This window comes from Pelmatolapia mariae, linkage group LG22 (genome assembly GCF_036321145.2).
Source record: "Pelmatolapia mariae isolate MD_Pm_ZW linkage group LG22, Pm_UMD_F_2, whole genome shotgun sequence".
Classification (NCBI taxonomy): domain Eukaryota; kingdom Metazoa; phylum Chordata; class Actinopteri; order Cichliformes; family Cichlidae; genus Pelmatolapia; species Pelmatolapia mariae.
The window spans coordinates 3111700-3131082 of record NC_086245.2 but is presented as its reverse complement, the minus strand read 5'-3'; the positions used below and the strand labels follow the sequence as shown (position 1 = coordinate 3131082).

The 19383-nt window shown below is 40.4% G+C and overlaps 1 protein-coding gene across 2 annotated transcripts in view; it reads left to right on the top strand.

Moving 5' to 3' along the window:
- The first annotated feature begins 4928 nt into the window (after positions 1 to 4928).
- LOC134619771 (protein MTSS 1-like) overlaps positions 4929 to 19383 on the top strand; it is a 71795-nt gene continuing 57340 nt past the window's right edge. For both annotated transcript variants that reach the window (XM_063465601.1, XM_063465600.1), the window contains exons 1-3: positions 4929 to 5308; positions 17324 to 17385; positions 19228 to 19301. In XM_063465601.1, coding sequence (XP_063321671.1) covers positions 5237 to 5308; positions 17324 to 17385; positions 19228 to 19301 — 208 coding nt within the window. In that variant the 5' untranslated portion in view covers positions 4929 to 5236. The remainder of the gene's footprint in view (positions 5309 to 17323; positions 17386 to 19227; positions 19302 to 19383) is intronic.

The following is a 19383-nucleotide window of genomic DNA, read 5'->3' as shown; positions in this document are numbered from 1 at the left end:
CATACAGAGAAAAACCCAACAATTATATGACCCCCTATGAGCAAGCACTTTGATGACAGTGGGAAGGAAAAACTCTCTTTTAACAGGAAGAAACCTCCAGTCAGAAACTGCATGAAAGGCCACGGTTTGCAAGGCAGCAGATGTAAAGCAACCAGGGCAGATGCAGCTGCTTAAATCAGTCAAACTCTAATAAAGTGTTTCAAAGATTATTTAAAAATAATAATAATGAAAGAAATGACATGCTTTAGTAACTGACATAGAATTAAGAACACAAATCAAAGAAATAAAAATTTGAGTAAAACATTAACAATAATTGATAACAGAAAATAAAAATAAAAGCTATAAAGAAAGATAACTTTAAAGTTATCTAAAGTTAACTTTAGATAAAATAGATTAAAAGGAGTACACCATAAAATGATATGAAAGGTACAAAATGTGTATGAGTCCTGATCAGTGAATAAAATAACATAATCCAGTGCTAAAGACTAGAAAACCAAACAGTCGTCCCTGTCGTGTGAATATTAGTCGAAACAAAATTTCCATAATGATCGATTCTTTCGATAGCAGATATTTATGTTCTAGAATCAGTTCTCGTACTTAAGTATAGATATTTTAGTAATTTGAGGTAAATTTGTAGTTTATCATTAACAAGAACACAGTAACTATATTACTGGAATTGTCTAAATGATGGTAGGAACTACTACAACGGTCTGTCGCAGGGGAAACACACAGAGAGAGACACAACCATTCACACTCACATTCACCCCTATGAGCAGTTTAGAATCACTAGCTAACATAACCCCACTCACTGCATGTTTCTGGACTGTGGGAGGAAGCCGGAGTATCCTGGGAGAACCCACAGCAACATAGGAACTCCACACAGAAAGGCCCTGGCCTGGATGAAATTCTAACCACCACACTAATGTTCAAATACCATTAAGAGCACTGCACACTGTGAGGCAACAGTGCTAACTACTGCACCACCTGAATAGCTAATCCAATGGTATTTTTTTTTTAGCATCTTTTAGTTTCTAACTATTTCTTACTTTTTTTTTGAAGTTTCTAGAAGTTTACAGTAGAATAGCTGTTTCTTCTGTTGGAAGAGGCGGCCATCTTGGAAAATGTTATTGCATTAAAATTCTAGTGACTGACAGGATTTTTCAAATTAACGGCTCCAGAGAGACAAAGACACAAATGTTGATTCTTGTCTTCACTTTTGAAAAATTGTAACAATTCTCTACTTTTATAGTTGGTGTAATGTGTTCTCTCATAGAGTCCTCAGAGGTCAAAGAGAGATGAGATAAAACAGCTTACAGTAAGATGTAAAGACCACAGGGAGAAACAAAATGACTAAACATGACCCGTTATGGGGTGGGTGGAGGTGAATGGTCTGTTCTTTCTGCTTCAATATCTTGTCTTGATAGTTCAAACTACAGAAAACAGAATGCTCTTACAATCATCTCTACCAAGAGGTGATTGTAATGTTTGTTATGTGGTTACATGTAAGTGGACAATGTAATCCATTGTGTGTTGTTGCTTTTTCTCATGCTGTTTTCTGCCAAAGCTTCACTGACTACGTTTGACCATTAGATGTCCTCAAACCTCCATGAACATCAGAAGTGAGACGGTGACACAGACAAAATAAACCACTGCACAAGACTTCAACATTTATCTGTAAGATTAGATCTATCTGCAAGTGGTCAGCAAAGGTGTGTGTGTGTGTGTGTGTGTGTGTGTGTGTGTGTGTGTGTGTGTGTGTGTGTGTGTGTGTGTGTGTGTGTGTACGGGTTCGTACTATCCTGGTGGGGACCAAAATCTGACTTTTACTATCCTGGTGGGGACTTTCTGCACCGTGGGGACCAAAATCCAGGTCCCCTCGGGGTTGAAAGCAATTTTCACACTCAAAATGCGGTTTTACTGTCAGGGTTACAATTAGGTTATGGTTAGGTTTAGGGTAAGGGTTAGGGTTAGGCATTCATTTTTAATGGTTAGGGTTAGGGTAAGGGGCTAGGGAAAGCATTATGTCAATGGGATGTCCCCACGAGGATAGCAAACCAGACATGTGTGTGTGTGTGTGTGTGATAAATTCAGATCTTAAATCTAGCAAAACCATCTGACAATACTTTCTTTGGTTTCCGGCTCATTTAAATTGTAGTAAACTTTAAAAATAAACAGATTTTATAAACTTCACTTTGACAGTAATTTATACAAAGAAACGACAGCGGGGGAAAAATTAAAGCTGTGATAAATAAATGACTCTACTTAATAAATTATGCTCATTTCAACACTAATATCTTTTATGAAAAATGTGGGTTCACTGTGAATTTTCATTATTGCTTTTGCTTTAATCTCCTTCTTTTAAATATCTGCTGCCATTACTGTGTACATCAGGGGTGTCCAAAGTCCGGCCCGCGGGCTGCATTTTTAATTGGCCCTCAAGTAATTTTATAAATAGAATAGAATATGGCCTGCACTTCAACTTTTGCTTGAGTGTATTGCACTTCTTAGTTTTAACACCAGGGGGAGCTACTGTTGATCAAGGCAGTTGCTTTACCAAAAAGGACAATCACAGAAAAAATTTACCCCAAGTTACCAAACATGGCAGAACCAAAGAAGCGAAAGGTAGAAAGTGAGTGCAGAAAATTTCAGACACGGTGGGAGAGTGAACATTTCTTCAAAGAATTCAAGGGGAAGTGTGTGTGAAACCAAACATCAGGCCTATGCATCCTACACTGGTGCTGAGCCAGAGCAGAAATTAAAGCAAATGGTAGCTCTCCTGCAGGATCAGCAACAGTATTTATTTCGTGCTCAAATTGTCCAGGAAAAGGCTCCAATAGCAGCTATGAGGTCGCCCAACTCATCGCAAAACATGGCGAGCCTTTTTCAGATGGAGACCTCATAAAACACGGCCTTGTTAAAGTCACCGAAATAATGTGCCCGGAAACAGTGCAGGACTTCAACAACGTCAGCATGTCCAGAAATCCAGTTGTGCGACGCATTGAAGACTCGTCAGCCAACATTAAACTGCAGCTGTCTGATAAAGCTGTGCTTTTGATTTTTACTCCATTGCATGCGATGAGAGCACCGATGCCACAGACACCGCACAGCTGCTATTTTTTTTGCGGGGAGTGGACGAGAGCACGAGCACTTTAGGTGAGTAAAAATATATTCCACAGTACCCGTGTGTTAATGTGCAGGTACACATGCTTCAAATATCAATAATGCGCATCAATTCTGTCACTACCCTAATTTTGCGCACCACTTTCTTATATGCGTTTTTCTTGTTAACACACGCAAAGTCAGCTGATCTCATCTGATGCAGATTTGCTCCTTGATCAAGTGACATTTGATTTTTGGCACGAGTGGCGATCAGCACCGCAGCTGGATGGCCCGATTTACATAGCCAGCGCAGCTGATACTCACCAGAATAATTTACTAAAATTATGCACTCCTGTTGTTAAGTCCAGTTCAGTCTGTTAATGTTGATAACGGTTTCAAACGAACGTTAATAGGTGTGTTGCTAAGCCTAAGAACTTAAATAACAAGCTTGAAATGTACCCGTCCCATTTTCCCCTTTATTGTTTTTCTCTGTGCTGTAAATCTTCTGTCTAAGAAGAAATCTGAGGCTGCTGTTCTGAGAATGAGCTACCAAAGCTTTTTCTGAATAAATCAATAAAGATCCATTTATGGAAAGCTGTGATGAAGGCTGTCTTTAATTATATTCAACAATATAACACATTTGACCACTTTTAAATGATTTTTCTAACTTTAATACGCTACAGTTAAGGTTATATACCTAATTTCTAGTAAGTGGCCCAGCCCCTCCTATATTTTTATGTATGTGGCCCTCAGTGAAAAAAGTTTGGACACCCCTGGTGTACATACACACATGCACTTATATTAATGCACATGTAAATGAATGTATGATGTGTATATATGAGTGTGTGGAACAATATGCAAACCAGGTTCACAGATGAAAACACTGAAACACAACTCACCCCACAGACTGAGCATCAGACTGGTTTATGAGATAAGAAAAGATGAAGACTCATCTTCGTGATTTTTATTTTCTGCAGCTCGACGAAACACTCACTAGGGGGCGGTATAATTTTAAATATCTGTCTTACTTATCTGTCTTCTATTTCTTTAAATTACGAGCTCGCAATGAAATGAAAATGTATTGAGACTTTTATTGTTCAAGAACCCAAGCCCAGCTCAGTAGGTTATTATTTTGTGTGGCTGCATTTAGAAGTTTTGCATGAATGACAACTTCACTTCCTGGTGTTATCAGCTAAGTACAGACTGACAATAACCCAAATAAATATTTTAATGACTAATTCTTTTAAATATCCTGTTTTTACTCGTCTAGATCTAGCAAACAAACCACAATTTGCCTTCTTTAGATTTAAATGCCGGGAAAACAACATTTGTTTTACTGATATTATTTTTCTTTTACATTTTTGAACAGAATAGATTTTTCTGTAATGTTAAATATGGTCATTTTTCATATATTATTTCACTTAACAATAATTTATCTCTTTTGTAATCTGTAAAAGAAAGACTAAATATCAATATGAAATCATTTAGACTCATATAATTATAATTTTTTCTCAGCTTTTGTTCTTTGTCACAGAACCGTGCCTTTCTGTGACATTTTTTAGCACATTTTATGTAATAAAATATTAATATTGCAGGCCTCGCCTTGTGTTTTGTTTAGAATGGCTTTGATTGTCATACTTAAGCAGTCTTGTGGGTCCTTTGTGTTTCTGTGTCACTAGCTTTATATTGTGCTGTAATTTCCCAGCGCTATCACAAAGACAACACCCTCATCTTTCCATTAAGAAAAAACCTTCCTGTGCTGAAGGCGGGGCCACGGGAACGCGCGTCCACGACCTTCCAAGCGCGCTCCCGGGCCGTGTCTCCTTCAGCTGTGTCAGAGGAGCAGGTTGGTGTGTGAGGTTGAGCTTCCCCGCTCTGGCGCGTCTCTGCTCCTCCGGCTGAAATGGGATTTGTGCGCTCCGAGTGGACACCGACCGGTTCCTGCGCTCCTGCTTCTGTCCGTCTTCTGGTCTCCTTCAGCCGGGGAAACCCTGCAGCGCGAGTGTGAGCGCTTACATCCGCACCGAACAGCGTCTCTCTCCCTCCCTCTGAAGCCCGTTTGTTTCCCGACGCTTCATTTATGGACTAAAGAAGCTCCGAGTGAGCGTGTTTGTAATTTCCGTTCACACAGCTGAAGATGGAGACGGTGATGGAGAGGGAGTGCAGCGCGCTGGGGGGGCTTTTCCAGACTGTTATTGGAGACATGAAGGTAACACGAAAAAGACGCGATTGTTGTACCTGATCCTGGTGGTTAACATCTGTGTTACACACATCTGATGTTTAAGGCAGGGCGGCTGCTGCAGATCTAAGGTTTCTGATCTGCAGACCCTGTTGCACAAAACCAGAGAAAACCGTTCCGCCTGTGCTGGAGATTTGAGCGACATCATTAATTTTCTAATTAGCCCGGAGTGGGAGTGGGGGGTGAGCGCAGTCTGCTGGTTCTTAATGTTCAGGATCTGATCGCCTGCAGCTTTCTCCAGCAAATGACTGTAGCATGTAAACCAGGCTTCATCCCGGTAACCAAACACAGCTGCAGGCTACTAATGCATCGGAGGGATGAGTGACACTGTTGCAGTGACACTGCAGGAGATAAACACACAATGAAGTGCAAAATGCTCGGTGTCCTCCCCGAGTTTCACAGAAAAACTCCCACTCCCGGGGTTTTGATTACCACAGGGGTGCAACTGCTAGGATGGGCTGGTTTTAAAAAACAAAACAAACAAAAAAATCTGTAAGAGCTGCCAGAAACGTGTGTAAATACATTGTTGTGCCAGATAAATGTTTCAATCTCAGGCATGAAATAGTGACTGTTCCTTGTAAACATACAGAGCTTGATTTGTTCAATTCAACAGCTTTGCTCAAACCTTTTAAAAATGGCCGCTTTCATTTGTTGCAGCTTTTAAAATGTGAACGTTTCTGCTTGTCTTTGTTCTAAATGTTGCTTAACTGGGTATTTATGACTGTTAGATGGATAAAACAATCCAGGATGACTGAATTTCCCACCTTTCTGTGTCAAGCACGTCATTGATTAATTGAGGAAATAAATAACAGCTTAATGACAGTGAACTGAGTCATTAGCTGCATTTCCCTGAGCAAGAACACAATCAGTTATGGAGACCCGATTGCTGTAACTGGGGTGTTCTGTTGTAAAGTCTGTGGGTCTTTAGTGTTTGCATGTCCACCAAACTGACCCATATTTTCATTTGAATGGCAGGTTGTAACTGGCAGACATCCATCAACTGCCATACACATGTAGCACATACACTGAAGGAAAGACGCAAGCTACTCATGAGCAAATGGCAATGCAATAAGAGAGCAACAAGCCATAATGACCGACACCAATATGAGCTGACATATGTTAGCCAGAGGACAGAAGTACATTAATAGCAGTGGCACTTTGTGTAATAATCAGTATATGCAGATGAGAAGTGGTTAACTGTAGATGAACTCTGGTGACAAACCAGTAAAACGGCAGCAGTACGTCACAGAGAACTGACTTCCCATCAGCCCCTCCATCCTGGGTCCTGCTGCGCCAGGCTGGCTGTGGTTCAGGGTTTATGAGTTTTATTGAGTCAGATTATCTCTTTGAGAAGAAGATCTGTTTTCCAAAATAGACCTGAAGACATGAAGCATTCATTATCTGATAAACACACGCTGAGCATGAGGACACGGCACAGCTAAGACCAGATATTAACAAAATTAGTTTTATTAACAAAGCCAGTTATGAGTCCAGCTAATATCTTCAGTCTGTTTTCATTTTATAGTTTGATGCTTATTTGAATTAGATGTTGAATATGGAGCTCCTGACGAGTCAAACTGTGTATTATTTTGTGAAAGTCAGCATCACTGTCTTTGGGTAAAGTAATAACAGGACAGTCAAGAGTCAGAGGTAAAGTAAACAAACAAAGCCACAGATCTCAGTCTTTTCTACATTTAAAGGAACAGTTTAATTACGAACTGAGGCATTTTTTTGTAACCTTTGACAACACAATGTAAATATTTAGCAACTTAGGAGACCTCCTGCTGTTAGAAAGCCAAAGCATAGGATTTCAGCTGCTTAACAGTTGGAGTCGTTCTTTTTTTTTATATTTTTGGCTCAGACGTTTTCACTGTGAGGCAAGTCTGGACTTCAGGATTCAATTCAATTCAATTCAATTTTATTTATATAGCACCAAATCACAACAGCAGTCGCCTCAAGCCGCTGACAGTATTAGGATACTGTTGATTAACAACACTCGTTGTGTATTCTTTCCTTGTTGTTGTGCCAAAACCTGTGCATATTATTCAGCGTTAGTGGGGCCTTCACTGATGTGCAAGTTACAAGGAATTAGCTCTAATTTGTTCATGTAAGTGGGCAGTCTTCTTCTGGAGTCCCACAGGGTTCTGTGCTAGGACCAATTCTGTTTACATTGTATACACGTTTCCTTTAGTTGCATTGTTATGCAGATGATACCCAACTCTATCTATCCATGAAGCCAGATCAATTAGTTAAACTGCTGGAATGTTTTAAGGACCTGACTTCTAATCTCTCGTTTCTAAATTGAGATAAACCTGAGTTTATTGTACTCATGATCTGATATTAATTGAGTGCTATAAAAATAAAGCGGAAATAAATGACCTTTGTCACAGGTCATAATGCAGTGCTGCGAGAGCGGTGAAGATCGGAGATTTCTGCAGATTCTCTGATATAAGTCACAAATTCTTTGCTTTATGTTACATTAAAACATGTTAGCTTCGTAGGGAGGCTCCTCTGTGTTTAAAAAAGAAAGTAAATAAATAAAAAGAATTAATTATGAGATATTTCACCAGATTTTTTTTTTCAAATCTCATATTAAATGAAAAATGAGTCCAAATGAGTTTTTATATTTGTAATGTTTTAAATGGTTTGTAACAAGTTGAATTTTCTGTTTGTTAACATTTACAAGGTTTTCTGCTACAACACTTACGTCTTACCTTCCCCTACTGTAACAGTGAGGTCAAGTCCTGCCCCCTTTGTAAATTAGTCTCTGGTTGACAAAGCTCTGTAATGCGGGGTTCACACTACACAGTGCTGTTGTTTAAGAAGATGTCAGATCAGGTAATTAGAGTGGGAGACAAATGACAGACTACGCGTTGGTCCCCTGACAAGTCGTAGCTTGCACATTTTTCACAACCTGAGTGATATCATCAGAAAGTGGTGCCGGCCAAGGACCACAAAGATGGTGGCAAACGTGTTGTGTTGGCATGGAAAAGCACTTTAAATGCCCATAGTGTGGATATGTTTTAAAAGTTTGAAGCCAAATGTATTCTTAGGTCATGGTGAACAGTCCAAGGTGCAGCACTGATTGTTGTCCACAGCCATATGCTAGATTAGATAAAACAGTCATCAGTCGTTTACAGACCCGACTCCTGACATCTTTAGGGTCAGGCTGTTTTCCTGCTGATATCATGTAGCTGGGATCTGACCCAAGCTAATGAATCAATGTAATTGGTTGATTTTTTTTTCTCAATTAAGATTTGTAATGCACTGTTTTCCAGCAAATGTTCTGACATCATGAGTACCTAATAATTCACACGAAAGTTACAGCTATAAAAGTAAACTTTATTCTCATTTTTATCTTAATTGCTGAATTATCGTCATCATCCACCGCTGTTTGAATCAGACATGTGAGTCACAGACGGTCAAAGGTTTCCTTTTGTTAGTGTAAACGTGTGTGGGTGGAAATGGCTTTCACTCTGTCAGTGGGGAGACTCCAGTCTCCTGCGTTTCATTGTCTTTTACATGGAGACGTTTTGTCTGCGTGTTTGTGTTTGTGGTGTGCACGGCCTGATGAAAGCCTCCCGACTCCCTCTGTCATACTTTGTGTTAACATGTAAAGTGATCGCTTTTGTATCACTTTTAACGTGACACTGGATTCCCATCACCTGTCCTCAAACATTTGGGAGCTGTGAGGGTTTCATGTCATAAGTTCTTCCTCTTGTAAGAATGATTTTGATACACACCATGAAAGAATGACTGTTTAGGGACTGCTGGGAATAGCACGAGGTTTTTTTGTTTGTTTGTTTTTTAGTCCATGTCGAGAACTTTTAGTGTGGTTTTACTTTTTCAGTTGTTCATTGCACTGGTTGGCTTTATTATTATTATTATTATTATTATTATTATTATTATTATTATTATTTAAATTCTCTGTTATGTTTGTTGTGTCCTGTAACATCAAATGAATATTATCTGTATGCCATTTTTCCTTGGTGACTGGAAATTGGCTAACCTTCATTAATTTTATTGTCATTCACTGGATTAGCTAGAAATAAATTGACTCTCCATTGAGTCCATTTCCATAAAAATATCCATATTTCCCACCAGTGTATTAATAATTGTGTCACAAGAGGAAGCAATGTGGTATATTGCTGTTATAGTTCTTCCACTACTGCAAACAAAAAATAGGTTTTAGCCCTGCAGCAAAGTTCTTTTACCCGCCCCAACCCCAAAAAAAAATAAAAAATGTTTTCTGGAAATAAATGTTTACAGCTCCCCTGTGGTCACAGAAAATACTAACATTCGGCCCTTGTAGCCCCCCAGCCTGGTTCTTTTACTCACTCGAAAGTGTCATGTAACTGCGCTCATGAGATTGACCTCCTACCCTCATTTCATTAAATTGAGTGCATAAAACAAGTAGCATGGCCTCTTTTCACTTCACTCATATCCTCCCTTCAAAATATTTCATCCTCAGTTTGTTATGATGTGCTCAGCATGTTGTGTACATGCAAAAGGTTTCCTGTATCCTGCTGTATGAATGTGATGGTGTTTGGCAGCGTGCAGTCAGTCATCTCCACATCATTGTGCTATTTAAATTGAAGCAGACACATTACTGTTGATCCGTTTAAGTGGAACCGATCTGGATGTTTTTCCCTGGAGGAGAAACTGGTTCATCCTCTTATACTCTGAGCTGCGTGTGCCTTTAAACTTTCTTTGTGCGTTCCCATTATGAACGGACAGTAAACTGTGGCTTTGGATCATTTCTTTGACGTGCTTCTTGCACCATCTTTATGGTGTTAAAGATGGATTAAGTCTGATTTGTCTGATTTCTCTCCGGGTACTCCAGCTTCCTCCCACAGTCCAGGGACATGCAGTTAGTGGGGTTAGCTTAATTGATGCTTCTAAATTGCCCATAGGAATAAATGTGAATGGTTGTCTGTCTTTATGTGTTAGCCCTGTTAAATATTGGCGAGCTGTCCAGGGTGTACCCTGGGACATTTACCCCGCCACCCTGAAGTGGACACGCAGAATGGATGGATTGTATAACAGAGACAAAGATGTGTGTTAGCATCTAGCAGACACATAAATGTCCCAAACTTCTGTTTGAATACTTTGTTGTTGTACTTCTGTAGTGTGTGAATCAAGCATTGCAGGATGCGCACTGTGCCTTTTGGAGGTTGTTGACGTAGCTCCTTTGTAGATACTAAACTGCTCTTACTCTCAGACATGCCCAGGATTGTTTCATTGTATAGCATTGATCTTGCCTTATGACATTTTTATATCATGTAAAAATTTATACCAGTATTTTCATGCATATTGTGATACATCACAGACCTAATGACACCAAACCAACACAAAAGACAAACAGTGTAACTAGCTAGCAGTAGTGTTTCCATCAGCCATGGCAACATAACTTCTGCTGGTTGGAAATAAGCTTGTAATCCTTTTCCTACATTTTGCTTCCAATGAGGCAGCTATTGAGGGTAAGCACTGCACACATCATCCAGAAACTCATAATGCACAGTGTGTAGTTGTACTTATCAGCATGAACGTGCGTATAAGCTCAAAGTAGCGAGTATTGAGGAAGTATGTGATTTAAAATGCAGCGAGTTCTTTGTCTGTCTAATGAATATGCTCCATTATTTGCTTTGTATACACTCGCTGAGCCCGTCTGTGGTTGTTTGCTGGAAATGATGGGTTGTTTTTTAATATGTGGGTAGAGGAGAGACTCAGTCATGCAGTCTGAATGAACAGTAAAGGAAGTCAGAAAATACGTGGAGCTCCAGAGTAATGTGATCATTTTCCACTTTTTAATGCCAAACAATTTATTTACATTGGATGTCAGATGAATATCATCCTTTCTAAATAAAACTGATCAACTCTATGTTCACATAAACCAAAGCAATACTAATAAAATGAAGATGGTTAAATCTTGTTTTGTCTGAAGAATCTTAAATACGAGTACAGCTGTATAAAACACAAGTAACCAAAGTGGTTTTTGGTGATTAAGCTACTAGATCGAAGTAGGGCTGCTCGATTATGGCAAAAATGATAATCACGATTATTTTCACTGAAATTGAGATCTCGATTATTTGACGATATTTATTTAACAATAACAATGTAGTGAATAATGGCTTTAAAGATGTCAAAAAATAATATAAAATAGTGTGCAAATACTGATAACAGTGCAAATGTTTGCAATATAAAAAATAAATGAAAAATGTAAACATCTATGTTTAGTGAACTTCAAAATACTGCATAATGTTGGTTGTTCACTGCGTTAACTGAGCAGTGGTCTTTGGCGAGGAAAACGTTACCGCGTTTGTTATCTCCTTGTGTCTCTGGGAGCTGGTGGGATGTTTAGTCGCGTTGTACAGGGGAGCGTGAATGGAAGTCTGTGAGGATGAAGCAGGTGTTGTCAAGAGTTTTTTCTCTATGTTCCTTCATTGTTTGATCGTATGTCACTTTGTGAGCGGTCTTCAAATGATTGAATAAATTTGTAGTGTTGCTCTGTGGTGCAGCTACGACACCGTAGCAAAGTTTCCACACTATGTCTACTTGATCCACGTCTGACTCCGCGAACCCGTAATGTTTCCACACCACTGAAGTCGTTTTACCTCTCTTTTCAACCAACGGCATTCTTTCTTCAGCAGCCATTATCCTCTCCTCACCAAATAACTTCTGCTTAGCTTTCCTAGCTCTCCGAGCTTCCCTCGGGTCCTCTTAATTGTTGTGACGCGTGTTCGAAACGCAGAGAGGTGCGCTCGATTTGCCACACGGAGCAGCGCGAGAGGAGGAGCTAATAATCGGCTCAGTCATTTTTAATGATCGTTGAAAGCCCAGATCGTAATCACGATTAAAATTCGATTAATTGAGCAGCCCTAGATCGAAGTATACCATATTAAAACTCCTGTTAGGTTAGCTGATGGTTTTAAATCCCTGACAGCAGTGAGCTTCCCAAACAGGATAATGCAGATCCAAGCCCACCTAAAAACTCCCCAGAAGCAGCTCAAAGGGCAGAAGAAGACTTTGACCGAGCCTCCAAGAGTTTCCTCCTGCATGTCTTTTTAATAAATGGATGTGAGTCAATCTGGGACATTCTTTAAAAAGGATGTCAGACATTAATGAGAGTGCAAGGCCATTATCAATTCATTAGTTTCCCCTCCATCTTATTTTGAAGTTGCTGCTAACATGTTTTACAGCATTTACCTCAAGGCAGCAATTAAACAAGACGGGCACATAAAGAAACAAACTGGAACCATTAGACCACTGGGTGGGGACGTATTAGGGATATGTGGATGTGTGTGACGCAAAAAGTAATGCTATATGAGTGCATTTATATATATTTGTTAAGTCAGACAGCAAATGAAAGATCGGACAAAAAATAAATGCTGTAGATATAAACATACATGCTTACACCCGTACCCACACCTACATCTATAAATGTAAATATTCAGGAATATTATATATATGCATAATGTCATGATTAAATCAGAGTCTGACGGCTCCAAATCAGAGCGGGACAAAACACAAAAAACAAAAAAACAGACCTCGAGGAGGGAGTCGGTTTTATCAGGTGGAAAATGGTCGTTTAATTTTGGCATTGTATATTATAGAAGTCAGTGACCTGGTGACCTGTGCATGCTGCCCACCTCCTGTGGTTCCCAAATCAGTCCTGACTCAGTGACCTTTAATCGGGTTGAAACAGAGGTGGTTGATCTCGTCGTCATTTGGTTTGGTACCTGCATGGCACTTTTCTACTCAGCTGAGTGCTCACCCAGTCACACACACATTCATTCAGTGCTTTGATCTAACATTATTTCTAACATTCACACTCCAAGCGATTCATTAGGAGCAACTTGGGCTTCAGTATCTTTCCTGATGGTATTTCAGCATGCGGACTTGAGGAGTCTGGGATTAATCCATCGACTTTCCAGTTGGTAGACGACCCATTCCTGAGCTAGAGTTACCCCAAGTTTGGTGTGCATGTGTGTATATTTGTTCACCAAAGATATATGAGGTAGTACTCCTGTTCGAAAGATGTCCTGTGAACGATTAAACCAGAACCAGCAGCAGGTGAGGATCCAATTCTTGTGCTTCTATCCCGTGATCACTGAGGTTGGACCAGCTGCAGTCCAGGGCGATGGAGTTGGAATTCACTGGGCTGATTCCTCAGTTATATAAACTTTAAGAAGTAAAACCTTTAAGACTGTCGTTCGCATACACAAACGCACACACGCACTGATCAGCAAGTAGACACAACTCTCTCTCCATCCAACAACTTCAGATAAACTAAGACTGAACATTAATGTTGTGATGACATCAGAAATCACTGTGTAAAGTGTCTTTTGCTACTAAACAACAAGGCTTTCATGTGTGAGAGAGAGAGTGTAAGTAATGGACATGAGCACATTAGCTTGATGCTAATTGCCATTTGTCTTGAACTGAAGTCTTAATCACCTCAGACCTATAATAAGCCTGGTCTCTTTTTGTAGCGGGCTGCTGGTTAAACTGGTCTGTGAGTCAGGATTGTCATGGAAACATCATGGACAAAGCTGCAGCATTGACTTTGGTTCTCTGGCCAAATGGGTCACTTTGTTTTATTGTAGTGGTGCTGACATTGACTCGCGGGGAGTGAACTCTTTTTGTGCTCTTTGTTCTGAAGCTCTGCGGCTCTAAATATGATATTTATTTTTTTTAAAATCTGAAAACACATTTTGAAATTTTGAGTGAGAAATCCAAGATTGATAAAAGTTGTGTGTCAAACACAGCAGGAAACACATCTGATTTAACTAAATGTAGGTACTGCTTCATATTTCTCATCCTTTATTTCGTATGAAAAACAGCATAGTAAAAACATATAAACAGCAGTAGCAGCAACCTTTGTGCTTATCCTCTAACACAGAAATGAAAGACACTCATTTGCTTTTGTATTTTTCGGAGACTTAAAGAAGATCGAATCAGTGTGGCACATATATTGTGTGCAGATGCAAATCTTCCTTTAACAAAGGAAATTAGGGCTGACATATCCACCATACAGTATTCATTTCAGTTTTATTCATACAGCGCCAAATCACAACAAGAGTCTCCTCAAGGCGCTTTATATTGTAAGGTAGGTCCTACAATAATAGATACAGAGAAAAACCCAACAATCATATGACCCCCTATGAGCAAGCACTTTGCTTGCTCATAGGGGGAGAAGGAAGACAGGATAAAGACATGCTGTGGAAGATTGGTTGGTTGTCCAGTTTGTGCCTGTATAAAATGATATAAATGCATAATGCAGAAAAACATGTCTGAGGTAATTTTGCAACAGTGTCATCAGAAAGAACTCAGTCGTCTGCAGCGTGTGTTGCAGAGACTGAATTAAAGTTGTGATTTTGTGCAGTCTGTATGTGAAGGATGGACATAACTTCCAATTTGACATAAACGCCTTAAACCTCCATTTTTTATTTTTTTATTTTTTATTTTTTCTAATAGCCGGTTTAGGACAACTCCCAGATGCAGAAAGATATCTGGGAGTTGTTGTGTAGACATCTATGGATAAATTAACTTAGCTCTCACTTGATTTATGACCTCAGCAATCATTTTCCAGAAAGGTTGATGAGCCACCTGTTTTTGAAGAAACATAGATTCAGAACTGGGGAAAAACCAGCTTATTCTCAGTAGCTAATAGCTTGAAATTTAAGTCTTTAGCCAATAAGTGCGCAGCGTCCCTCAGTTTCACAGTTTGATAGGTCTATTGGGCGGATCTATGTTTATCTAGCTTTTAGCATAAAGAAATATCTATTAGGTGAAGCAACCTTGTGTTTTCTGTCATCTACCTGCCTGATTTTTCACCTGTATGATGCCCCCAGTTTAAATTTTGAGTGATCTCTGTGGACAAGGTAGCAGTCCTTACACAGAAACATTAAAGAAGCAGAAAGACTCAAGCAAGGATTTTATGGTTTGAAGCTCTTGCAGTTGTTCACAGAGCCATACAAAAAACAGAGGAATGGATTCCTGAAGGACCAGCATGCTGCCGCCGCTGCTGCCGCCACCTTTGGTTGTTGCCACGGTGACAATTTATGTCCTCAGTGACTGATGGATGCAGCGACCCTGGCCTCGCCTGTGTGTCCAAGTGGGAGAAAGAGAGAATATAATGAGGTGTGGGTGTGTGTGCGTGCACAGTGTTAGAGAGAGGAAAGGATGAATGAGTAGTAAAGAGCTGGAAGAGGACATGACAGTGCATATGATAAATGTGTGTGTGTGTGAGAGAGAGTGAGGAAGAGGGGGAGAAAGGAAGGAAATATGCAGGTGTTGAATATGGATGAAAGGAAACAAAGAAAACAAACATGTGACACAGAAACTGTGTGTGTGTGTGTGTGATTGGGTGAGGATGCATGCACGTGTGATCCTCCCCTCCTCACACACATCCTTCTCTGTGTGAAGCCCCTCTGCAGCCACCGGTGCTCCGGCAGCAGGGTTGCCATGGTAATGTAATCCAGGCAATGACGCTCGGCATCTCTCTCACAATCAGAGGAAGGCTGAACACACCCAGCTCAGCTGCACCGTGAGAAGAGCAGTGGGAGCAAAAAAAGGAGGGGGGGGGCAACGCCCACAAAGTGCAGCCGAGAGGTGGAGGCGTGACGGCTCTCTACAGGATCACGTTCACGGATCTGTCTTTATGTACGGCTCCTGTGCTGGGCATTCGTCTAGTGAGTTATTGGACGTTCTGGCTCATTCTGACCACTTCCTGTGCAGAAGTAAGGGACACAGTTTTAAAGCCTTGTGTTGCCTTCCTAATGATGGAGTCCAGATAGAAGCATTCTGTAAAAACACAGGACACATGAACCATTGAGCCAAATGTACCAAATATATAAAATGAAATTCAAAAAATGAGAATAGATTTTACATGCTTGGTAGTTTTGCTGTATTTTGGACTCATTTTAAAAAATATTGAACTGCAGTGTTCCCCTGTGGAGATCCTTCAGGTTAATTAGTGCAATCAAAAATAGTGAAAGAACCAAATATGTTTTATATTGGTTCAGGTCGCCCGACACTTTAATGAAGTCTGGGATAAAAGCTTAGTGGCTGAAGGTGTGTGCATACTTTTCTTGTATATTTTACTACATTTGTGATACTAATAATGCAATAATAAAGCATCACAACATAATATATCAGTAGGATTTTGAAATATGGGCTGAAAAATTGGTGACGGTATTCTGTCTAGACAACCAAACCCTGTGAGGGAAGACGGCTCAGATCTGTTGCTGCAGTTTAAAAAATAAGAAGCTCCACCCGTCCTGAAAGCATCAGGAGACTCCTCCTGACAGAAGCATAGCCTGGTTTGTCTCGCTGTGGTTGCCTGCAGTGGCTCGATGTTTCCCTCCATGCGGCCTACTTTCTGAACGCGCATCCGTCGCAGCGACTGGCTGCTCAGTCCTGCTACACCCAGGCAGCAGACCTACTGTATTTGCATGCCTGGGGGCGCTTGTTTGGCCTCCTCCTAGATGGGTGGGTGGTTGGGGGGAGATATGGATCGGTCGTATTGATCTGTCTCCTTGTTGTCTGTTTGTTTACTGCTGTGTCTGATTCTCAGAATTTATGTGTTTGGAGCCTGAAAAGGCGTGCGTGGGTTTTGAGTTTGGTTGGTTGAGTTACGTATATATTTATATTTAACAGATAACCCAGACTGTGGGACCTTTGGGTGAAGAACGACTGTATGATAATGAGTATGTGTGCAATAGAGATCTCATTAATCTCATCCCCATCATTTCTATTGACACACTGACCTGATACATTGGGTTTATAGCAGTGTTGTCTCTGGCTTTAATAAGTGCTGATTGGTCTCTATTGAATGTGTTTCTTTTGTCAAAGCTTCATTTTTTTTAATTAAAGCCTCAAAATGTAAGACAAAAAAATCTTCCCCACATTTTTTGCTTTCACTGCTATAAAACTGCAGATTTTTTGATATTTTCCTTATAATTTTCTTTCTTTTTCCTTCAGGGCAGTTACCCCGTCTGGGATGACTTCATCAGCAAGGCCAGCAAACTACAGTCACAGCTAAGGTAAAAATGCTTATTACATGTCATAACATGTTTATTTACAAAAGACCAAATAAAGGGTTTAAAAATGACTTACTTGAGGGGAAAAGAAGAGCGAGAGGTTGAGCACAGCAAGAAACCACTGGCATAGGCCCCGCCCACATCTTCAGACGCCCCGAGTCTGTCATCAGAGACGGCACCTAGAACTCAGAGACGCAGATCACACACGAGCCGAGCAATAACAGGAGACAGGGTGACACACAACAGGAGATTGAAGGGTTTCCTGCAGCCTGGCTCCTGTAACGACAGCATCACAGAACTGAAAATAACACGCAAGCAAACAAGTGAAGAATACACAAATATACAAAAAATGCACCAGAGACAAAAAGTAAAAAATAAAGCAGGAAATCCTGCAAAACAGGCAAATCTCAATTCATGCAATCATGCAATAAATGTACAAGAATATTTGTAAATGCCATGTAAAAGGTTTTTTAGTAGATGACGTGTGTAGTGTTGTGACAAGCTGCGTGCACATGTTTCTGTCTGCAGAAAGCTGTAAACTGTCGTTGGATTTGTAAATGTGTGAAGTCATTTGCAAATCTATCTTCAGTGCCTTATGCATATAGAGAATTATGAGTGTAAATGTAAACCTGAAGTGTCACCGACACTGCATGACTTTCATCTGACTGGAACAGAGTGCAGAGTGCTGATGAATGTGTCACTTATCTTTCCAAGTGGCTGTCTTATCTGTTTGACGTGTTTGATCAGCTTCCTGAAAACAGCGATTGTGTTCAGTGCAGAAGTTGCTCTTGTTGTGTTGCTCTGAGAGCATTTACATGAACTCCTCAGAATCGGTCCAGTAGCACCAAACTGTGGCTTCTGATTGGTTTATGAAGAAGGTTATTTCGTTTCAGAAATGCAAAACTTTTGGGTCTCTGTATCCTCATTGAGCTGTTTTATATTTATTATTTATACATAGAGAATCATATTCATTGTCGTTTTAACCTTAAGATAAAAGGAAGCATACCCACATCCTGAGAGTGTGCATAACCTGAGCTCATGAACATCCAATCAGTCTGCTTCATTAGGTGTCTAAATGTCAGGCTCACCTCTCCTGTCACCTCATCCCTGACATCCTGGTACACACACACACACACACACGGCTGAAGGTTGCCACCATCAATAGAAACATGTACACACCCAGACCACAAAAACCACACACTTAAGCCTTGACAAAGCCTCCACACGTACATGTTTACTCACTTACACTTTTCAGCCATTAACCAACCAGCAATGACTGCCTTCACATACACTGTGTACACACACACACACGCACACACACACGAACAACTCAATTAACCTTCTGTGGCTGGCAGAGATTAATGATGCCACCATAAAGTCATTATCAGCGAGATGGATCAGCAGTGAGCCTCCAGAGATTCTGTCCTGGGACAGAGGTCATCAGAGGTCAAAGCTGATTACTAATGACTCGATCCTTCGTCCTCTTCCTCACCCTGCATCTATTCTGTGGGGGGATTGTCTCAGTGTTTCAAAGGTCCAGAATTATGAATTTGCACATTTGAAACAGTTTCTCTCCCTGATGATGAGTCAGAGCGTATGTCGCATTTTAAGATTACTTGAATTCAAAGTGCTGCGGCTGATTTGAATTTAGAAAGACGGGGAGCTTTGTTGCTACAGATCAGCTGAGTGATGACATGATAAACATGCATTAAAAACACAAAGAACAAATCAAATGTGATTAACATAATTTTTTTCCAATAGAAAATTAAAAAGCCAGCAAGAAAGAAATAATGAATAGAAACGGCTTTTTCTGTGTTTCTACTTCCTGTTTTATGTGTCTTCCAGGACGACGGTTGTCGCTGTAGCAGCCTTCCTGGATGCCTTTCAGAAGGTGGCCGACCTGGCAACTAACAGCCGAGGTAAGATGGGGACGAGGTCCAGCCCTTATGGGGACCAAAATCCTGGTCCTGGTAGCAGGTACACTGTAAGGAGGATAGTGCT